At 42.8% G+C, this 15011-nt stretch overlaps 1 protein-coding gene across 20 annotated transcripts in view; it reads right to left on the reverse strand.

The window, feature by feature from the left end:
- The window catches only part of LOC140725128 (gephyrin), a 598333-nt gene that overhangs the window by 374527 nt on the left and 208795 nt on the right, over positions 1 to 15011 (reverse strand). For all 20 annotated transcript variants that reach the window (XM_073040176.1, XM_073040167.1, XM_073040183.1 and 17 more), the window contains exon 2: positions 6823 to 6901. In XM_073040176.1, the coding sequence (XP_072896277.1) occupies positions 6823 to 6901 (79 nt within the window). The remainder of the gene's footprint in view (positions 1 to 6822; positions 6902 to 15011) is intronic.

Raw genomic sequence — 15011 nt, forward strand, 5'->3', positions numbered from 1 at the left:
GGCAGACGTGCTGTGGAAAGCCAAGAGGGAGAGCGTGGTGTCCGTCGGTCAGATTACCAGGTCACGTGCCCAACAGCGGACCAGACAAGGCCCGGCTGGGGGGCGCACACAACACAGAGGCAGGAGTGAGGAGGCCAGTGAACAGTGGTGTTTCTACCACCAGCGGTGGAGCACAAAAGCCCGCCGTTGTCGCCCGCCCTGCAAGGGCCAGGGCCAGCTGCCACTAATGACTACGGCGGCTGGCCACCAGGACAGCCTCTTGTACGTCTGGGACAAACAGTCGGGAGGCCACTTCTTGGTCGACACCGGAGCGGAGATCAGCGTCTTGCCCCTGACGGGGTACGACACCCACAACAGGAAGCCAGGACCCACCCTGAGGGCCGCAAACGGCAGCACAATATGGATCTACGGCACCCGCACAGTGCAGCTGCAGTTCGGCGCCAGCCGGTTCACGTGGGACTTCACACTGGCCACCGTGGCCCAACCACTCCTGGGGGCGGACTTCTTGCGAGCTCACAGCCTGCTGGTCAACTTGCAAGGGAAAAGACTGGTACATGCCGAGACTTTCCAGACGTTCTCCCTGGGTGAAGCCAAGTTGCCAGCCCCACACCTGGACTCCATCACGCTGTCGGACAATGAATTCACCAGAATCCTGGCGGACTTTCCATTGATTCTGGCACCGCAGTTCATGGCAGCCATGCCCAGACACAGGGTTCAGCACCACATCCCGACCAAGGGACCACCCCTCCACGCCCGTGCACGAAGGCTCCCCCCGGAAATGGCGAAGGAGGAGTTCAAGAGGATGGAGGAATTGGGGATCATACGGAGGTCCGACAGCCCATGGGCCCCCCCACTGCACATGGTGCCCAAAGCAGCTGGGGGTTGCAGACCATGCGGCGATCGCAGACTGAACGAGGTTACAACTCCAGACCGCCACCCCATGCCGCACATACAGGACTTTGCAGCAAACCTGCACGGGGCAAGAATATTTTCCAAAGTAGACCTCATCCGGGGATACCATCAAATTCCGGTGCACCCTGAAGACATCCCCAAAACGGCACTTATCAGCCCGTTTGGCCTGTTCGAGTTCCTCCGAATGCCGTTCGGCCTGAAGAATGCCGCACAGACATTTCAGCGGCTAATGGATGCAGTGGGACGCGACCTGGACTTTGCGTTCATCTATTTGGACGACATCCTTATAGCCAGCAGTAGTCGTCAGGAGCATCTGTCCCACCTCTGCCAGCTCTACTCCCACCTGAGTGATTTCGGCCTCACAATCAACCCGGCCAAATGCCAGTTCGGTCTCGATACCATCGACTTCCTGGGCCACAGGATTACCAAAGACGGGGCAACACCTCTGCCTGCCAAGGTAGACGCGATCCGCCACTTTGCCCGGCCCAACATGGTCAAAGGCCTACAGGAGTTCGTTCGTATGGTGAACTTCTACCACCGTTTCCTCCCCTCAGTAGCCCGTATCATGCGCCCTTTGTACACCCTGATGTCGGGTAAAGGCAAGGACATTACTTGGGACGAGGAGGCCGCGGCCGCTTTCATTAAAGCTGAGGAGGCCTCGGCCGCTTTCGTTAAAGCCAAGGAAGCCTTAGCAGATGCTGCGATGCTGGTGCACCCCAGAATGGACATTCCGACCGCACTCACAGTGGACGTATCCGACACAGCAGTCGGTGGGGTGCTGGAGCAGCTCATCGAGGGGCGCTGGCAACCCTTGGCGTTCTTCAGCAAGCACCTACGACCACCCGAACTCAAGTACAGTGCTCTTGACCGGGAGCTGTTGACACTGTATCTGGCAATCCGGCATTTCGGGTACTTCTTAGCAGGCAGGCCGTTCACCACGTTCACGGACCACAAACCGTTGACCTTCGCGTTAACGAAGGTGTCCGATCCCTGGTGCCAGCAGTGACATCTGTCCTACATCTCCGAGTACACTACAGACATCCAGCATGTCTCGGGAAAGGACAACGTCGTGGCGGACGCACTCTCCAGACCAGCTGTCCAGGCCCTGTCCCTGGGGGTGGACTATACAACACTGGCGGAGGCGCAGCAGGCAGACGACGAGATGCCCAGCTACAAGACCGCAGTCTCAGGTTTGCAGCTGCAGGACTTTCTCGTAGGCCCAGGTGAGAGGACCCTCCTGTGCGACGTGGCTACCGGCCAACCTCGCTGCGTCGTCCCGGCAGCCTGGAGGTGGCGAGTTTTCGACTCCATACACGGTTTGGCGCACCCATCTATCAGGACAACCATCCGGCTGGTCTCCAGCAAACTCGCATGGCACGGACTTCGCAAGCAGGTCAGTGAATGGGCCAGAACATGCACGTAGTGCCAAACAGCCAAGCTGCAGCGGCACAATAAAGCACCGCCGCAGCAGTTCGAACCCACCCACCGGAGGTTCGACCACGTTCATGTGGATATCGTGGGCCTCCTACCAGTGTTCCGAGGAGCCCGGTACCTCCTAACTATGGTAGACCAGATCACGAGGTGGCCAGAGGCGGTCCCGCTCACTGACACATCTGCCGATTCCTGCGCCCGAGCACTGATTGCAACCTGGGTAGCACGCTTCGGGGTACTAGCCCACATTACCTCTGACAGAGGTGCCCAGTTCACCTCCAACCTGTGGTCGGTTGTGGCCAGCCTGTTGGGAACACAGCTACGCCACACTACTGCCTACCACCCACAGTCGAACGGACTAGTTCTCCTGAGAGGACCTAACTGGGTGGACGAGCTTCCCTGGGTCCTGCTTGGAATTCGCACAGCGCCCAAAGAGGATCTGCACGCCTCGTCGGCTGAGTTGGTGTACGGTACATCCCTGGCCGTCCCAGGTGAGTTCATACCAGCCCCAAGGGGGCAAGAGGAAGAACCCGCAGCAGTCCTGGACAGACTACGCGAGAAGCTCGGCAACCTGGCCTCCGTACCGACTTCACAGCACGGATGGACCCCAACCCATGTACCCAAAGACCTGCAGAACTGTAAGTTTGTGTTTGTTACGAAGGGGCAGACACCGGGCATCGCTACAGCAGCCGTACGAGGGGCCGTTCAAGGTGATCAACAACAACGGGTCCACGTACGTTCTGGACATCGGGGGGAAAGAGGAGGTTTTCATGGTGGACCGACTCAAAACAGCCCATGTGGACTTGGCGCAGCCGGTCGAGGTTCAGGCACCCACCGCGGTGCAGAGGCAGACCTCCCAAACAGAGGCTGATCCAGACTGTGGACATTGGGGGGTGTATCGCCGGTTCTGGGGGGGGGGGGGGGGGTTATGTGGCGACCCACTTTCTGCGCAGGCAAACCGGCTCACAAATAGCCAGCGCGGGGGGAGACTTTGGTAATGCACCTCTGACGTCATTTCCGCCCAGAGAGGGCGGGCGCTAGGGATTAAATGCCAGCGCTGCGAAGTTTGAATAAACTAGTCTCGAAACAACTTACCGACTGCGTGTCGTTATTTCAGCGCTTTGTGTAGCACATCGCTACAAGATCATTTTTCTTACATTCAATAATGCATGCTAGGGGATGTGAAGACTTACAACTGGGGGGGATATGTGGCCAAGGCAATGAAGTTGTAAATCTGTTACATCGTTAGAACAAATTAACAGTCTTTAAAATCTTAAATCAGATATCATATATCTTTAACACAAGGCTGAAATTCTTTGTTGAAGGGGAAGAACTGACTACTTAAACCTCAAAAACAATTACCAGTGGTTTTAAGCTGTCATTTTGAAATCTGAAAGTATCTTAAGGCAATTACCACCATTTTCAATAGATTGATTTTACTTTTCTTAATACTAACAAAATAAATGCATAAATCTAGAGTTCACAACTGATCCTGTTTTTTCTGGAGATGGGCATGAATCGATAACTCAAATATATTTTTCAATTAGCTCATCTGAAAAGAAAGCACTGTCATAATTTTCTTTTCAATGCACAAGAATAACCAACATCAAATAGGCATATATTGTTACTACATGACACAAGGGATTCAGTTCTTCACGCTTCATGCAATTATGTAATTAGTGTGTCTTCCTTGACTTTTCCTGATATCCTGGCACAGTTTAACCCTGAACTAATATTCCTTTTATAATTATCACGGAGTCTTCTTTCTCTGCTGATTTTCCTGTAGGTTCCAGAATGCAATAGTTGGTTTCACAATTTGTTCCATAATCTTCGTAAACTAGGGTTTTCTGCATATCAACCCTAACACTTGCAGTAAACATGCATGACTATGGATTTATTTAATTAATATTCTCTTAGTTTTCTGTCCTTTAAGTATTAACAAATTCAGTATTCCCAATTTCTCAATCTATTTAAGTCCCATATCATTGGTCCTAATTTTGCTTTTGCAACATCTTCAAGGCCTTGACATTCTTCTTAGCACATAGTCATAGCACCCACTATTAATGACCCCAGCTGGGGCCTTACCATTATTTTATAAAGGTTAACCTGGTTGCTGTTCTATGCTCCCACACAATATTTTTTTCAAAAGCAGCTTTCATAAAGCCTTCAAATGATCATGCACATACATTCCCACAGTTCCTGTATGCTTCTTAAAATTGTTCCTTTTTTCTTCTCATTGGAACAACTCTGTGTTCCTTGATAGTCTCTCTGTTTTTATTTGATACAAGTTATTAACTTGACATTTTGTGACACCTAAACAGAAGTGAAGACAAGACTATTGAAATGCACTCTCTTGTTTACAAAAGAATACAAAAAAGAACTAGGTGCAGAGGGAAAAAGAAATATTTTTAAAATAGTTGACCAAAGAACTAAAAAAAACCTAGTATATTGCATTTACTATTCAGGCTCAGAATGCACAATTTGAGTTTTAAAAGATTCATTTAGAACATTTATTAAAAAGTGGTTAAAGCTAATTCCACAATATTTTAATTCATGGATTCTGCAATGAAAACAACAGGGAACATTCAGCAGGTCAGGCAGCATCCGTAGAGAGAGAAACCAATTCGGCATCTCAGGCTGATACTTCATCATATTAAGCTAATTGACTCTTAGCAATACATCCAGTCAATGCTGCTTCAGTTTTTATGGCCATTAAATAATAACACAAGAACACACATCAGCATTAATACTCATGAAATTAACTTTGCAAGGTCATTGACCACTAGATGAACAGTGCATAAAAATTATTTCTCAGCTGACATACTGCTGGTGAATGCCTTTACTTTCTATTTTTACTGCCCCCTTACCTACTCATGCTCCTAAGGGAGGTTCTCTTCCAGAGGGTTCAGCACAGAAGGGTCAATTATGCTGTAGCTCAAACAAGATTTTAGAAGCTGGCTGTAGTTATTGACCTTTCAGAGCTCAGGCTTCAGACTGCAATATTTAGGTGGTTTTTAGGTCTGTCTGATCCAACTGGCTTTCTGAAACCAAGGCAGAGATAAATTGAAAGGCTCACAAGAGTACACATCTGTTTTTGCATGGAGGGAGTAAAATATGCTTTTGTACTACGTGATTGGTCTTCTGTGAGTTGGACAGCATTAAACCCCAAATCATCTGTGGGACAGTAGACAGTAAAGTATGTATTATGCAACTGAAAACTCATGAATATGTTCTTTTAAAATTACAAAAGGGAGACAAAAGATGGCAGCACCTCTGCTTCCTTAGGAGACTGCAGAGATTCTGCATGACATCTAAAACTTTGACAAACTTTCACAGATGTATGGTGGAGAGTGTATTGACTGGCTGCATCATGGCCTGGTATAGAAACACCAATACCTTTGAATGGAAAATCATATAAAAAGTAGTAGATTCATCCCAGAACATCATGGGTAAAGCTCTCCCAACCACTGAGCACATCTATATGAAACGCTGTCATAGGAAAACAACAACTATCATCAGAGATCCCCAACCCCAAGGCCACGCTCTTTTCTCGCTGCTGTCATCAGGTAAAAGGTACAAGAGCCTCAAGACTCATACCATTGATTATAAGAATAATTATTACCCCACAACCATCAGGCTTTGAGCAAAAGGGAATAACTACATTCATCTATTGAGATGTTCCCACAACCAATGATCTCACTTTAATGACTCTTTATCTTGTTATCTCATGTTCTTGATATTTATTTATACTTGCATTTGCACAGTTAGTTGTCATCCGCACTCTGGTTGATCTTTCATTGATCTTGTTATAGTTGCTATTCTTTAGATTTGCTGAGTATGCCCACAAGAAAATGAGTTTCAGGGTTGTACATGGTGACATATATGTACTTCTATAAAAAAATTACTTTGATTTACTTTGAATTTTGAATCTAATGCCTGAATGGCTCCAGAAAAAAACCTTGAGAGGTGCCACTGACTCCTGCACAGACTATCCATTGAGATAAGAAGATGTATTGCTGAGCAGAATTAAAAAACTGCACAAAGGTTTACAGTAGAATAGTGCAGTTGGTATACCTAGTATGGAGTAAAATGAAAAACACCAGTAAGAATGAAATTGCAAAGAAACCTTCATCTTACAATTCATCATTTTTTTCCACTTAGATTCAAATAGGTTATTTAAGACTCAAATATACTTCCAATGGCTCTAACATTTTTCATACATTTCATATAAAGATAAAATATCTTAATTGCCCTTCATTCCCACTCATTGTTAGCATTCCTAAAGTTTATTAAAGAATGATTTAAGGAATTAAAGCTATGTCTCTACAATTTTTGAATATAAGAACTTAACAATTACATACAAAGTACTCAACAGAATAAGTTATGTTATGTCTAGTATATTTCAATAAACAAAACTCATTTTGAAGAAGATACAATTCTTACATAAATGTGTGTTGATTTTGGGTACATCATACTTACAATGAAGGATCTTGGACCAAGTCTTTCAGGTTTATCCCACTTCTATCTTCTGCAAGGTTTCTGAAGCAGCTATCACTCACTGTAAAAGATGAACATAAAATCATATGATATTTCAAAACACTGCCCACACAGCAAAACTCTCCAATGCTTTCCTGTCAACATTTCCTTCTAAACAATGGTCAACTGCAGGGAAAATTAGTCTCCTCATCACCAGCTGTGTTGTAAGACCTCACTGAAATTACCAACCTTCAGACGTGAACTGGACAGTGAGCTTTGGCAGAACATTCAACCACAGGAAACAATTTTGGTTAGCAAGATACGTAGTTATAGGAAATTCTACTTTTAGGCAGTGGAGCACAAGAGTTCAGAAAGTAAGTTAGTACAATTGTACTCTATGTTCAATTTCAATAGTGGCACTACAAACTCATTCCATTAAACAATCAAAGCCATCAAGATAGCCATAAGACATAGGAACATAATTAGGCCATTTGCCCCATTAAGTCTGCACCACCATTTGAAAGGCTGATTAATTTTCCCTCTCAACTCCATTCTCCATGTAATCTTTGATAACCAGACAAAATCAAAAACCTATCTATTTCTGCTTTAAATACACAAAATCACCCGGCTTCCACAGCCGTCTGTGGAAATGATTTCTACAGATTCACCACCCTCCAGCTAAAGGAATTTCTCCTCATCTGTGTTTTAAAGGCATATCCTTCTATTTTGAGGCTGTGCCATCTGGTCCAAAACTTTCCCAGTATTGAAAACAACATTTTCATGTCACTCTATCCAGGCTTTTCAAATCTTCACATGTTTCAATGAGCTCCTAACAGAATGAATGAATGTAATATGACAAAGACATTTATACAAAGATACCACAATATTTAACAAAATATTCCAATGGTGGTTGAATCTGTTTACATTGATACAAATACATTTTGGTGACACTCTTTATTCTATATTCTAATTTTTGAAACATATGTTTGAGAATATAGGCTTGTCCAACAAACATGCAGTGTGCAGTACATTTATTTAAAGTAAGCTTGGTAGACTTAGTAGAAGCAGAGATAATCATATACAAAAGTAAATTAACTGTTATGGTATGTCAATTGTGATCTACTACTCAGTGAGACATTACACTGAGAAGAATAAAATCTTATTTGGCATTTGAAAATTATTTATTTATTGAGATACAGCGTGGAATGGTTCCTTCAGGCTCTTCAAACTGCACCACCCATCAATCCCTGATTTAACCCTAGTCTAACCACGGGACAATTTACAATGACCAATTCACCTACCAACGGGTACGTCTTTGACCTGTGAAAGGAAATTGGAGCACCCGGAGGCAACATATACAGTCACAGGGAGAACTCCTTACAGGCAGTGCGGAAATTGAACCCATGTCACTGGTACTGTAAAATGTTGTGCTAACCACTACAATACCATGGGCTTTTGTACAATTCTGGAAGATCACTGAGGTACAGATATAAAATACCAGATGAAAAACTAAGAAATTTATCTTTGAAACATTAAAAGAAAATTGTTCTGTAAAGTTACATTACAATAATTTCCAAGGTTACAGTGATAACATTTATTTTTGTCTTTCTGCAGGCCAAAAGTGCTTTGTGTAAAACAAGGAAAAGGTAGATATCAACTGAAATGTGTTCCTACTAAACAAAGGTTTATCTTTCATAAATAGTATCATGATTATAAATGTTAACTAATGAGCTTGAAACATATTAGAGAAGGAATACCTGGAATGGGTATTGTCTGAGAAAAGGTTGAATAGACTACAGTGTAACTACTGAAGTGTCGGAAGAAGCATAAATATTTTGAGGAATGTTTTCAGGACAGATACAAAGACAGATTTTCTTCTTCTAGGAGAATCGAGACCAAGGGTCTCTGTTTCAAAATAAAGGGAGGCCCTTTCAGAACAGAATTAAGTAAAATTGTTTCTCTGAGGGTTACAAATCTTCAGAACGTTCTCAAAACTTGGTGGAGTACAGTTTTTGAATATGTTTAAGGCAGAATGAATAGATTCTTTATACGAAAGGGTAAAAAGTTGTGGATTGACACAACTATGTCAGCCATCATCCATCTGAGTTATTGACTGAGTCAGTGCTTCCTCTCTCCATTAGCAAAGCCTGATCTGCTGAGCATTTCTTACAGCCCTGCATTCTGCATCTTTTCACATTACTTTGTCTAAATTCTTACTCTTAAAAAGAGATCATTTCTAGGCTGTTTTTTAAAAAAATTTCTTTCTAAGTGCTCCTATTAATCCATTTAACTCAAAACCATTACCAATCATCCCTACAACAACCCGGTCTTACCTATTTGCTTCCTAGCAATGCTTCCCATCTTCTTTGCAGCTTAAAACTAACTTGTTTTGCTCTTTTCTCACTTTTGACAAAGAGTGTTCAACCTGTACTCTTTAGTCATTTGTCTTTCTACAAAACTTGAACTGTTGAGTGAATCCAGTATTTGCTGTATTTTTAAGACTTCCAGCAACTGCAGAGTTTTTTTTTGATTTTCTACATACTATCTTGGTTCAAAGTTAACTATAAACAAACAATATAAAAGATTTTTAAAAAATGGTTTACCCTTTCTTTAACCATCTGGTGATAAGTAAGCTGATGAAATACTTAGTTTTATTAACTAAGACATAGAATAAAAGAAAAAGAATTAAGTTTATTATCACTGTCTATGATATGATATTTTTGTGGCAGTAGTACAGTACAAAAATATAAAATTACTATAAATTAGTAAAATAAATAAATAATGTTAAAAAATAATTATGTAGTGTTCATGAATTCATAGAGCACCCAGAAATCTAAAGATGGATGGGGAGAAGCTATTCCTGAATCATTGAGTGGGGGTCCTCAGACTCAGGTATCTCTTCCCTAATGGTAACAACAAGAAATCAGGTCCTAGATGGAGGCTGCCTAATTGAGGCATCGTCCCTTGAAAATATCCTTAAATGAGGAGGGTTATGCCTGTGATGGAGCTAGCTAAGTCTACAATCCTTTGAAGCCCCTGGTGATCCTGTGCATTGGAGCCACCATACGAGGCTGTTATTTAACCAGTCAGAATGCTGTCCACCAAACGTTTATAGAAATTTGCAAGAGTCTTTGGTGACATACCAAATCTCCTCAAACTTGTAATGAAATACGCCCTATCTTCATTATATGCGTCTTCAGCCTATGTGGAGTCACAGTTATGCGAGGAACCTATGTCTACCAGTGTTTCCTTATATGCGTCCAAAACTCACAGTTATGCGAGGAGCACTGCTTTCCCGCCAATACAAGTCAAGTGCATGCACCTCACAATCTCACTCCCGCCAGTCTCGCATTAGTTTTGGCAAGGTGTGTATGTGTGATCTTGCACTCTAAAACTTTTGAGTTTTTACCTATGGTGCAGTGATTTTGTGCTTGAAATGTTTAACTATGCCTCCTATGTATCCAATGTCAACTCCTGGGTCATCAGCCAAGCAGCAGAGCACCGCTTTAACACTTGAAAAAAAGTTGGAAATTATAAACACGGCGGCATTAGGTGAAGGTAGCACTACTGCTGGGAACAGAATCTTGCCTTTAAAGTTCTTTTGTTGCTTCACAATGCGCCAGCCCATCCTAAACATTTGGACAACATTTATCTTAACGTAACAGTCCATTTCCTGCCGCCTAACACAACATCGCTGATTCAACCACTCAACTAAGGTGTGACCTACTTTCAAGGCGTTTTTTTTTACGGTGAACTATCTCTCAGATGCTGCAAGCAAAGACAATTTTGAAAATCCCGGGAGTTTACCAACAGTGAGGGAATGGTGGAAGTCGGACACTTGACGCAAATGGTGATGGACATGATCCCAAGTTTAGAACAGAGTCAGCATTTCAGTCATTCCCTGCAGTCAACCATTCTTCCCTACAAGCAAATTTATGCTGAAAAACAAAATGCTGCCAAGCACAACCCTCACAACTTTCTTCAAACCAGTGTCATCTCCTGCTGCCGGCAGTTCTGAGAGTACTGTGAGTCTTCCTTCACCCCTTGCTGTGCTTGATGATCCTGATGACCCATACCTCATCTATGTAAAGCTGCCCGACACCACAACAACCACTCATCTCCCAGAGCAAACACACCTGTCACTGTTGGTGAGTACTGTACATCCTAGTATGTTAACGTTCTATGATTTATTACATTGAATATCACCTTAAATTGATTAAATATAATACAAATGTTGCCTTGTGGTACTGCTTTTCTGGCGTATTGGTATGAAAATGTGAATAAATTACAGATAACGCATATTTAGGAAGCCCTCTGGAACACATCCCGATTTTCTTCATTTAAATAATTATTCACATTATGCGTTTTCATACTATGCGCCAACTGCAAGGAACGTATCCCCCGCATATAACAAGGATAGGGTGTAGAGCCACTGGCATGCCTTCTTCATGACTGCATCAATGTGTTAAGACACAAGACAGACCCTTGGAGATGCTGACATCCTGGAACTTAAAGCTGCTCACCCTTTCCAAAGCTGACCCTCCTATGAGGACTAGTGAGTGCTCTTCTGAATTCCCCTTTCTTAAATCCATAATCAATTCCTTGGTCTTGCTGACACTGAGCGTGAGGTTGTTGTTGCAACAACACTCAAATAGCTGTAGAAATGTCGTCTATGGCTCCTTGGTGCCATCTGAGATTTTACCATCAACAGTGGGGTCATCTGCAAATTTATAAGTTACATTTGAGCTGTGCTTAGCCACACAAATGAGTGTAGTGAGTAAAGCAATGGATAAATATGCATCCTTGAAGTTGAATGTGAGGAGAAGTTATCACCAATCCATACTGATTTTGGTCTCCAGATGAGGAAGTCAAGAATCTAGTTTCAGAGGTCCAGTTTTATAAACTTATTGATCAATTTTGAGAAAATGATAGTTTTGAACACTGAGCTGTAATCAATAAACAGCAGTCTGACATATGTTTTGTTGCTGTTGAGGTGCTCCAAGGTAGAGGATAGGCAATGAGGCTGCATCCACTGTAGACTTGTGGTAGCTGTAGATGAATTGCAGCAGGTTCAGGCAGGAGTTAAATCTAGCCATAACTAACCTTCCTAAGCACTTCATTACAATAGATGTGAGTGCTGCTGATCAATACTCGCTGAGGCAGCTCACACAACTCTTCTTGGGTACTGATATGATTGCTGCCCTTTTGAAGCAAGGCAGATCCTCAGACTGCAGCAGTGGGAGGTTGAAGATGTCGTTTAACACTCCAGCCAGCTCATCAGCAAACATTTTTAGCACTTGGCAGGGAACACATTGGCGGTAAGTTGAGAAGTCATACGCAAACTTATAAAACACTGGCTTGATCATTTCTAAAGTACTCCATATATTTCTGGTCATCAGACATTACTACAGAGGCTGACTATTTCTGGTCCATAGGTAATGATGGGTTAAATGGCATTTTTATCCTTGCAATTGCCTTATGATCTTTATAATTTTTCTCTAATATTCCCACCTTCCACTCTCCTCTGAGTTCAAAGCTCAACGTCAATTTATTATCAAAGTACATATATGTCACCATTTACAACCCTGATAATAATTTTCTTGTGGATATAATCAATAAATCTATAATAGAATAATAGCCATATTAGAATTAATGAAAAGACCACACCAGCTTGGGCATTCAACCAGTGTGCAAAAGACATCAAACTGTTCAGATATAAAAAGAAAGAAATGATAATAATAAATAATTAAGCTATAAATATCAAGAACGTGAGATGAAGAATCCTTGAAAGTGAGTTCATAGATTGTAGGAACATTTCAGTGATGGGGCAAGTGAAGTTATCCTCTTTGGTCAACAGCCTGATGCTTGAGGGGTAATAACTGTTCCCAAACCTGGTGCTGTGAGTACTGAGGCTACTGTACTTTCTTCCTGATGGTAGCAGTGAGGAGAGAGCATGGTCTAGGTGGTGGGATTCCTGAATGATGGATGCTGCTTTTCTGCCACAACACTCCTTGTAGATGTACTCAATGATAGCGAGGGTTTTACCCATGATGAACTGGGCCATACCCACTACTTTTTGTTGGATTTTCCATTCATGGCCATTGGTGTTGCCATACCAGGCTAAGATGCAACCAGTCAATATACTGTTCATCACATACAGTACCTATAGAAGTTTTAGATATCATGACAAATATTTGCAAGCTCCTAAGGAAACAGAGGTGACCTTCTGCACCTTTTATCTCTTGATCACTACTTTGGTAGCAATTTGGTTCACAAACAATTCCTCATATTCATTAACTCCCCAATAAACTACTCTGCTTATTTAGATATTAGTCCAAAATTTATCTTTGTTCCAACTTTTCATTACCTCATCTAATATCTTTCTTTTAATTTTCATATCATTGTTATGCCTCAGCAAAATACTTCTTGATGATGCACAGCCAGAAACAAATTCACCAATGACACAAATGTTGTCATCATAATTTCAAATGTTGATGAGTAGGTGTACAGAAGTGAGACAGATCAGCTGGCTGAGTGGTGTCATAATGACAACCTTGCACTCGATATGACCAAGGAATTGATAGTGCACTTCAGGAAGGGAAAGTCAAGGGACACACAGCAGTTCTTATCAAGGGGTCAGCAGTGGAAAGGGTGAGCAGTGTAACATTCCTGATTATCAACATCTCTTAAGAGCTAACCATTGAGGCCCTCCATTGGTCAGGGTCAACCATGGATATTGTGTCCTCGCTGTCTACATGATACGCAAGCCAGAGCAGTATGATATGGAGAGCAAGTTGTTGCCCATACAGCAGGCTCCTCCTCACCACACAACTGATGAATCTAAAGGAACATAAGAGACTGACACAGTTTGGCACCAGTGGCATCACAGGTGATGCCAGGCAGCATTGAACTCAACATAGAACTGCTTTAGGGACTCCAGTTCCAGATTTTTCCTTGGTATTTACTCCCGAAGTCTTTCCTATGAGTGGGTATAACTGCAAGGCAGCAGAGGTTTGAGAGCAGAATTTTCCTTCCCATGACTGACAAGCCCCATCTGCCCAAAGTGACTGGTTTTAATGTCCCAGTAACCCACCTTTACCCCTTTTCCTGTCAGTAGAAACAGCTCTGCAAGGTTTAGAAGCTAAGCCACAAGTGAAGACCAGGAGTCGGATTTGGTTGTCAGAGGTTATTTAAGACACACACTACTGGGTACAGTTAATAGGTTGTGGGAGTTTATCCCCACAACTTCCCCCAGAAATGACAACCTTAAGGAACCAAAGACCTATAGTGGGATCAACAGAATGATGCAATTATGTAGAGGGTATGCCAGTGGCTATATTTCATTGGGAATTTGAGGAGACTTGGTATGGTACTAAAGATTAGCAAATTTCTACAGATGTATCATGAAGAGCATTCTAACTGGTCTCACTACTATCTGGTATGGAAGGGCCAATGCACAGGATCAGAAAAAAAGCCTGCAGAAGGTTGGAACTGAGACAGCTCCATCATGGACTCTAAGTCTTCCTACCATCGAGGGCATCTTCAAAAAGTGCCTTAAAAAGGCAGCATTTATCATCAAGGGCCCCCATCACTCAGGACATGCCCTCTGCTCATTACTATCATCAGCGAAGAGGTACAGGAGTCAGAAGACACATACTCAATGCATAAGGAACAGTTTCTTCACCTGTGCCATCTGATTTCTTAAAGATCCATGAAAACAACTTCATGAGTTTTGCTCTCTTTTTGTACTACTTATTTACCTTTTCTTATAGACACTCAGAAATCTCTTTATTAGATACACCTTTCTCTGGTCTTCTAGTGCTGCTGTAGCCCAACCACTTCAAGGTCCAATGTGTTGTGTGTTCAGAAATGCTCCTATACAACACCACTATTATGACACCGAGTTATTTCAGTTAATATTCTTTCTGTCAGTTAAACCCGAGTTGGGTCATTCTTCTCTGACTTCCCTCATTAACAAGGTGTTTTCACCCACAGAACTGCCACTTACTGGATTATTTTCTTTGTCTTTTTTTTGGTGCCATTTTCTGTAAACTCTAGAGACTGTTGTGCATGAAAATCCCAGGGGATCAGCAGTTTCTGAGATATCTAAACCACCCTGTCTGCCACCAACAATCATTCTGTGTTTAAAGCACTTCGATCACATTTCTTCCCCATGCTGACGTTTGGTCTAA

The sequence above is a fragment of the Hemitrygon akajei genome, chromosome 3 (assembly GCF_048418815.1).
Source record: "Hemitrygon akajei chromosome 3, sHemAka1.3, whole genome shotgun sequence".
Classification (NCBI taxonomy): Eukaryota; Metazoa; Chordata; class Chondrichthyes; order Myliobatiformes; family Dasyatidae; genus Hemitrygon; species Hemitrygon akajei.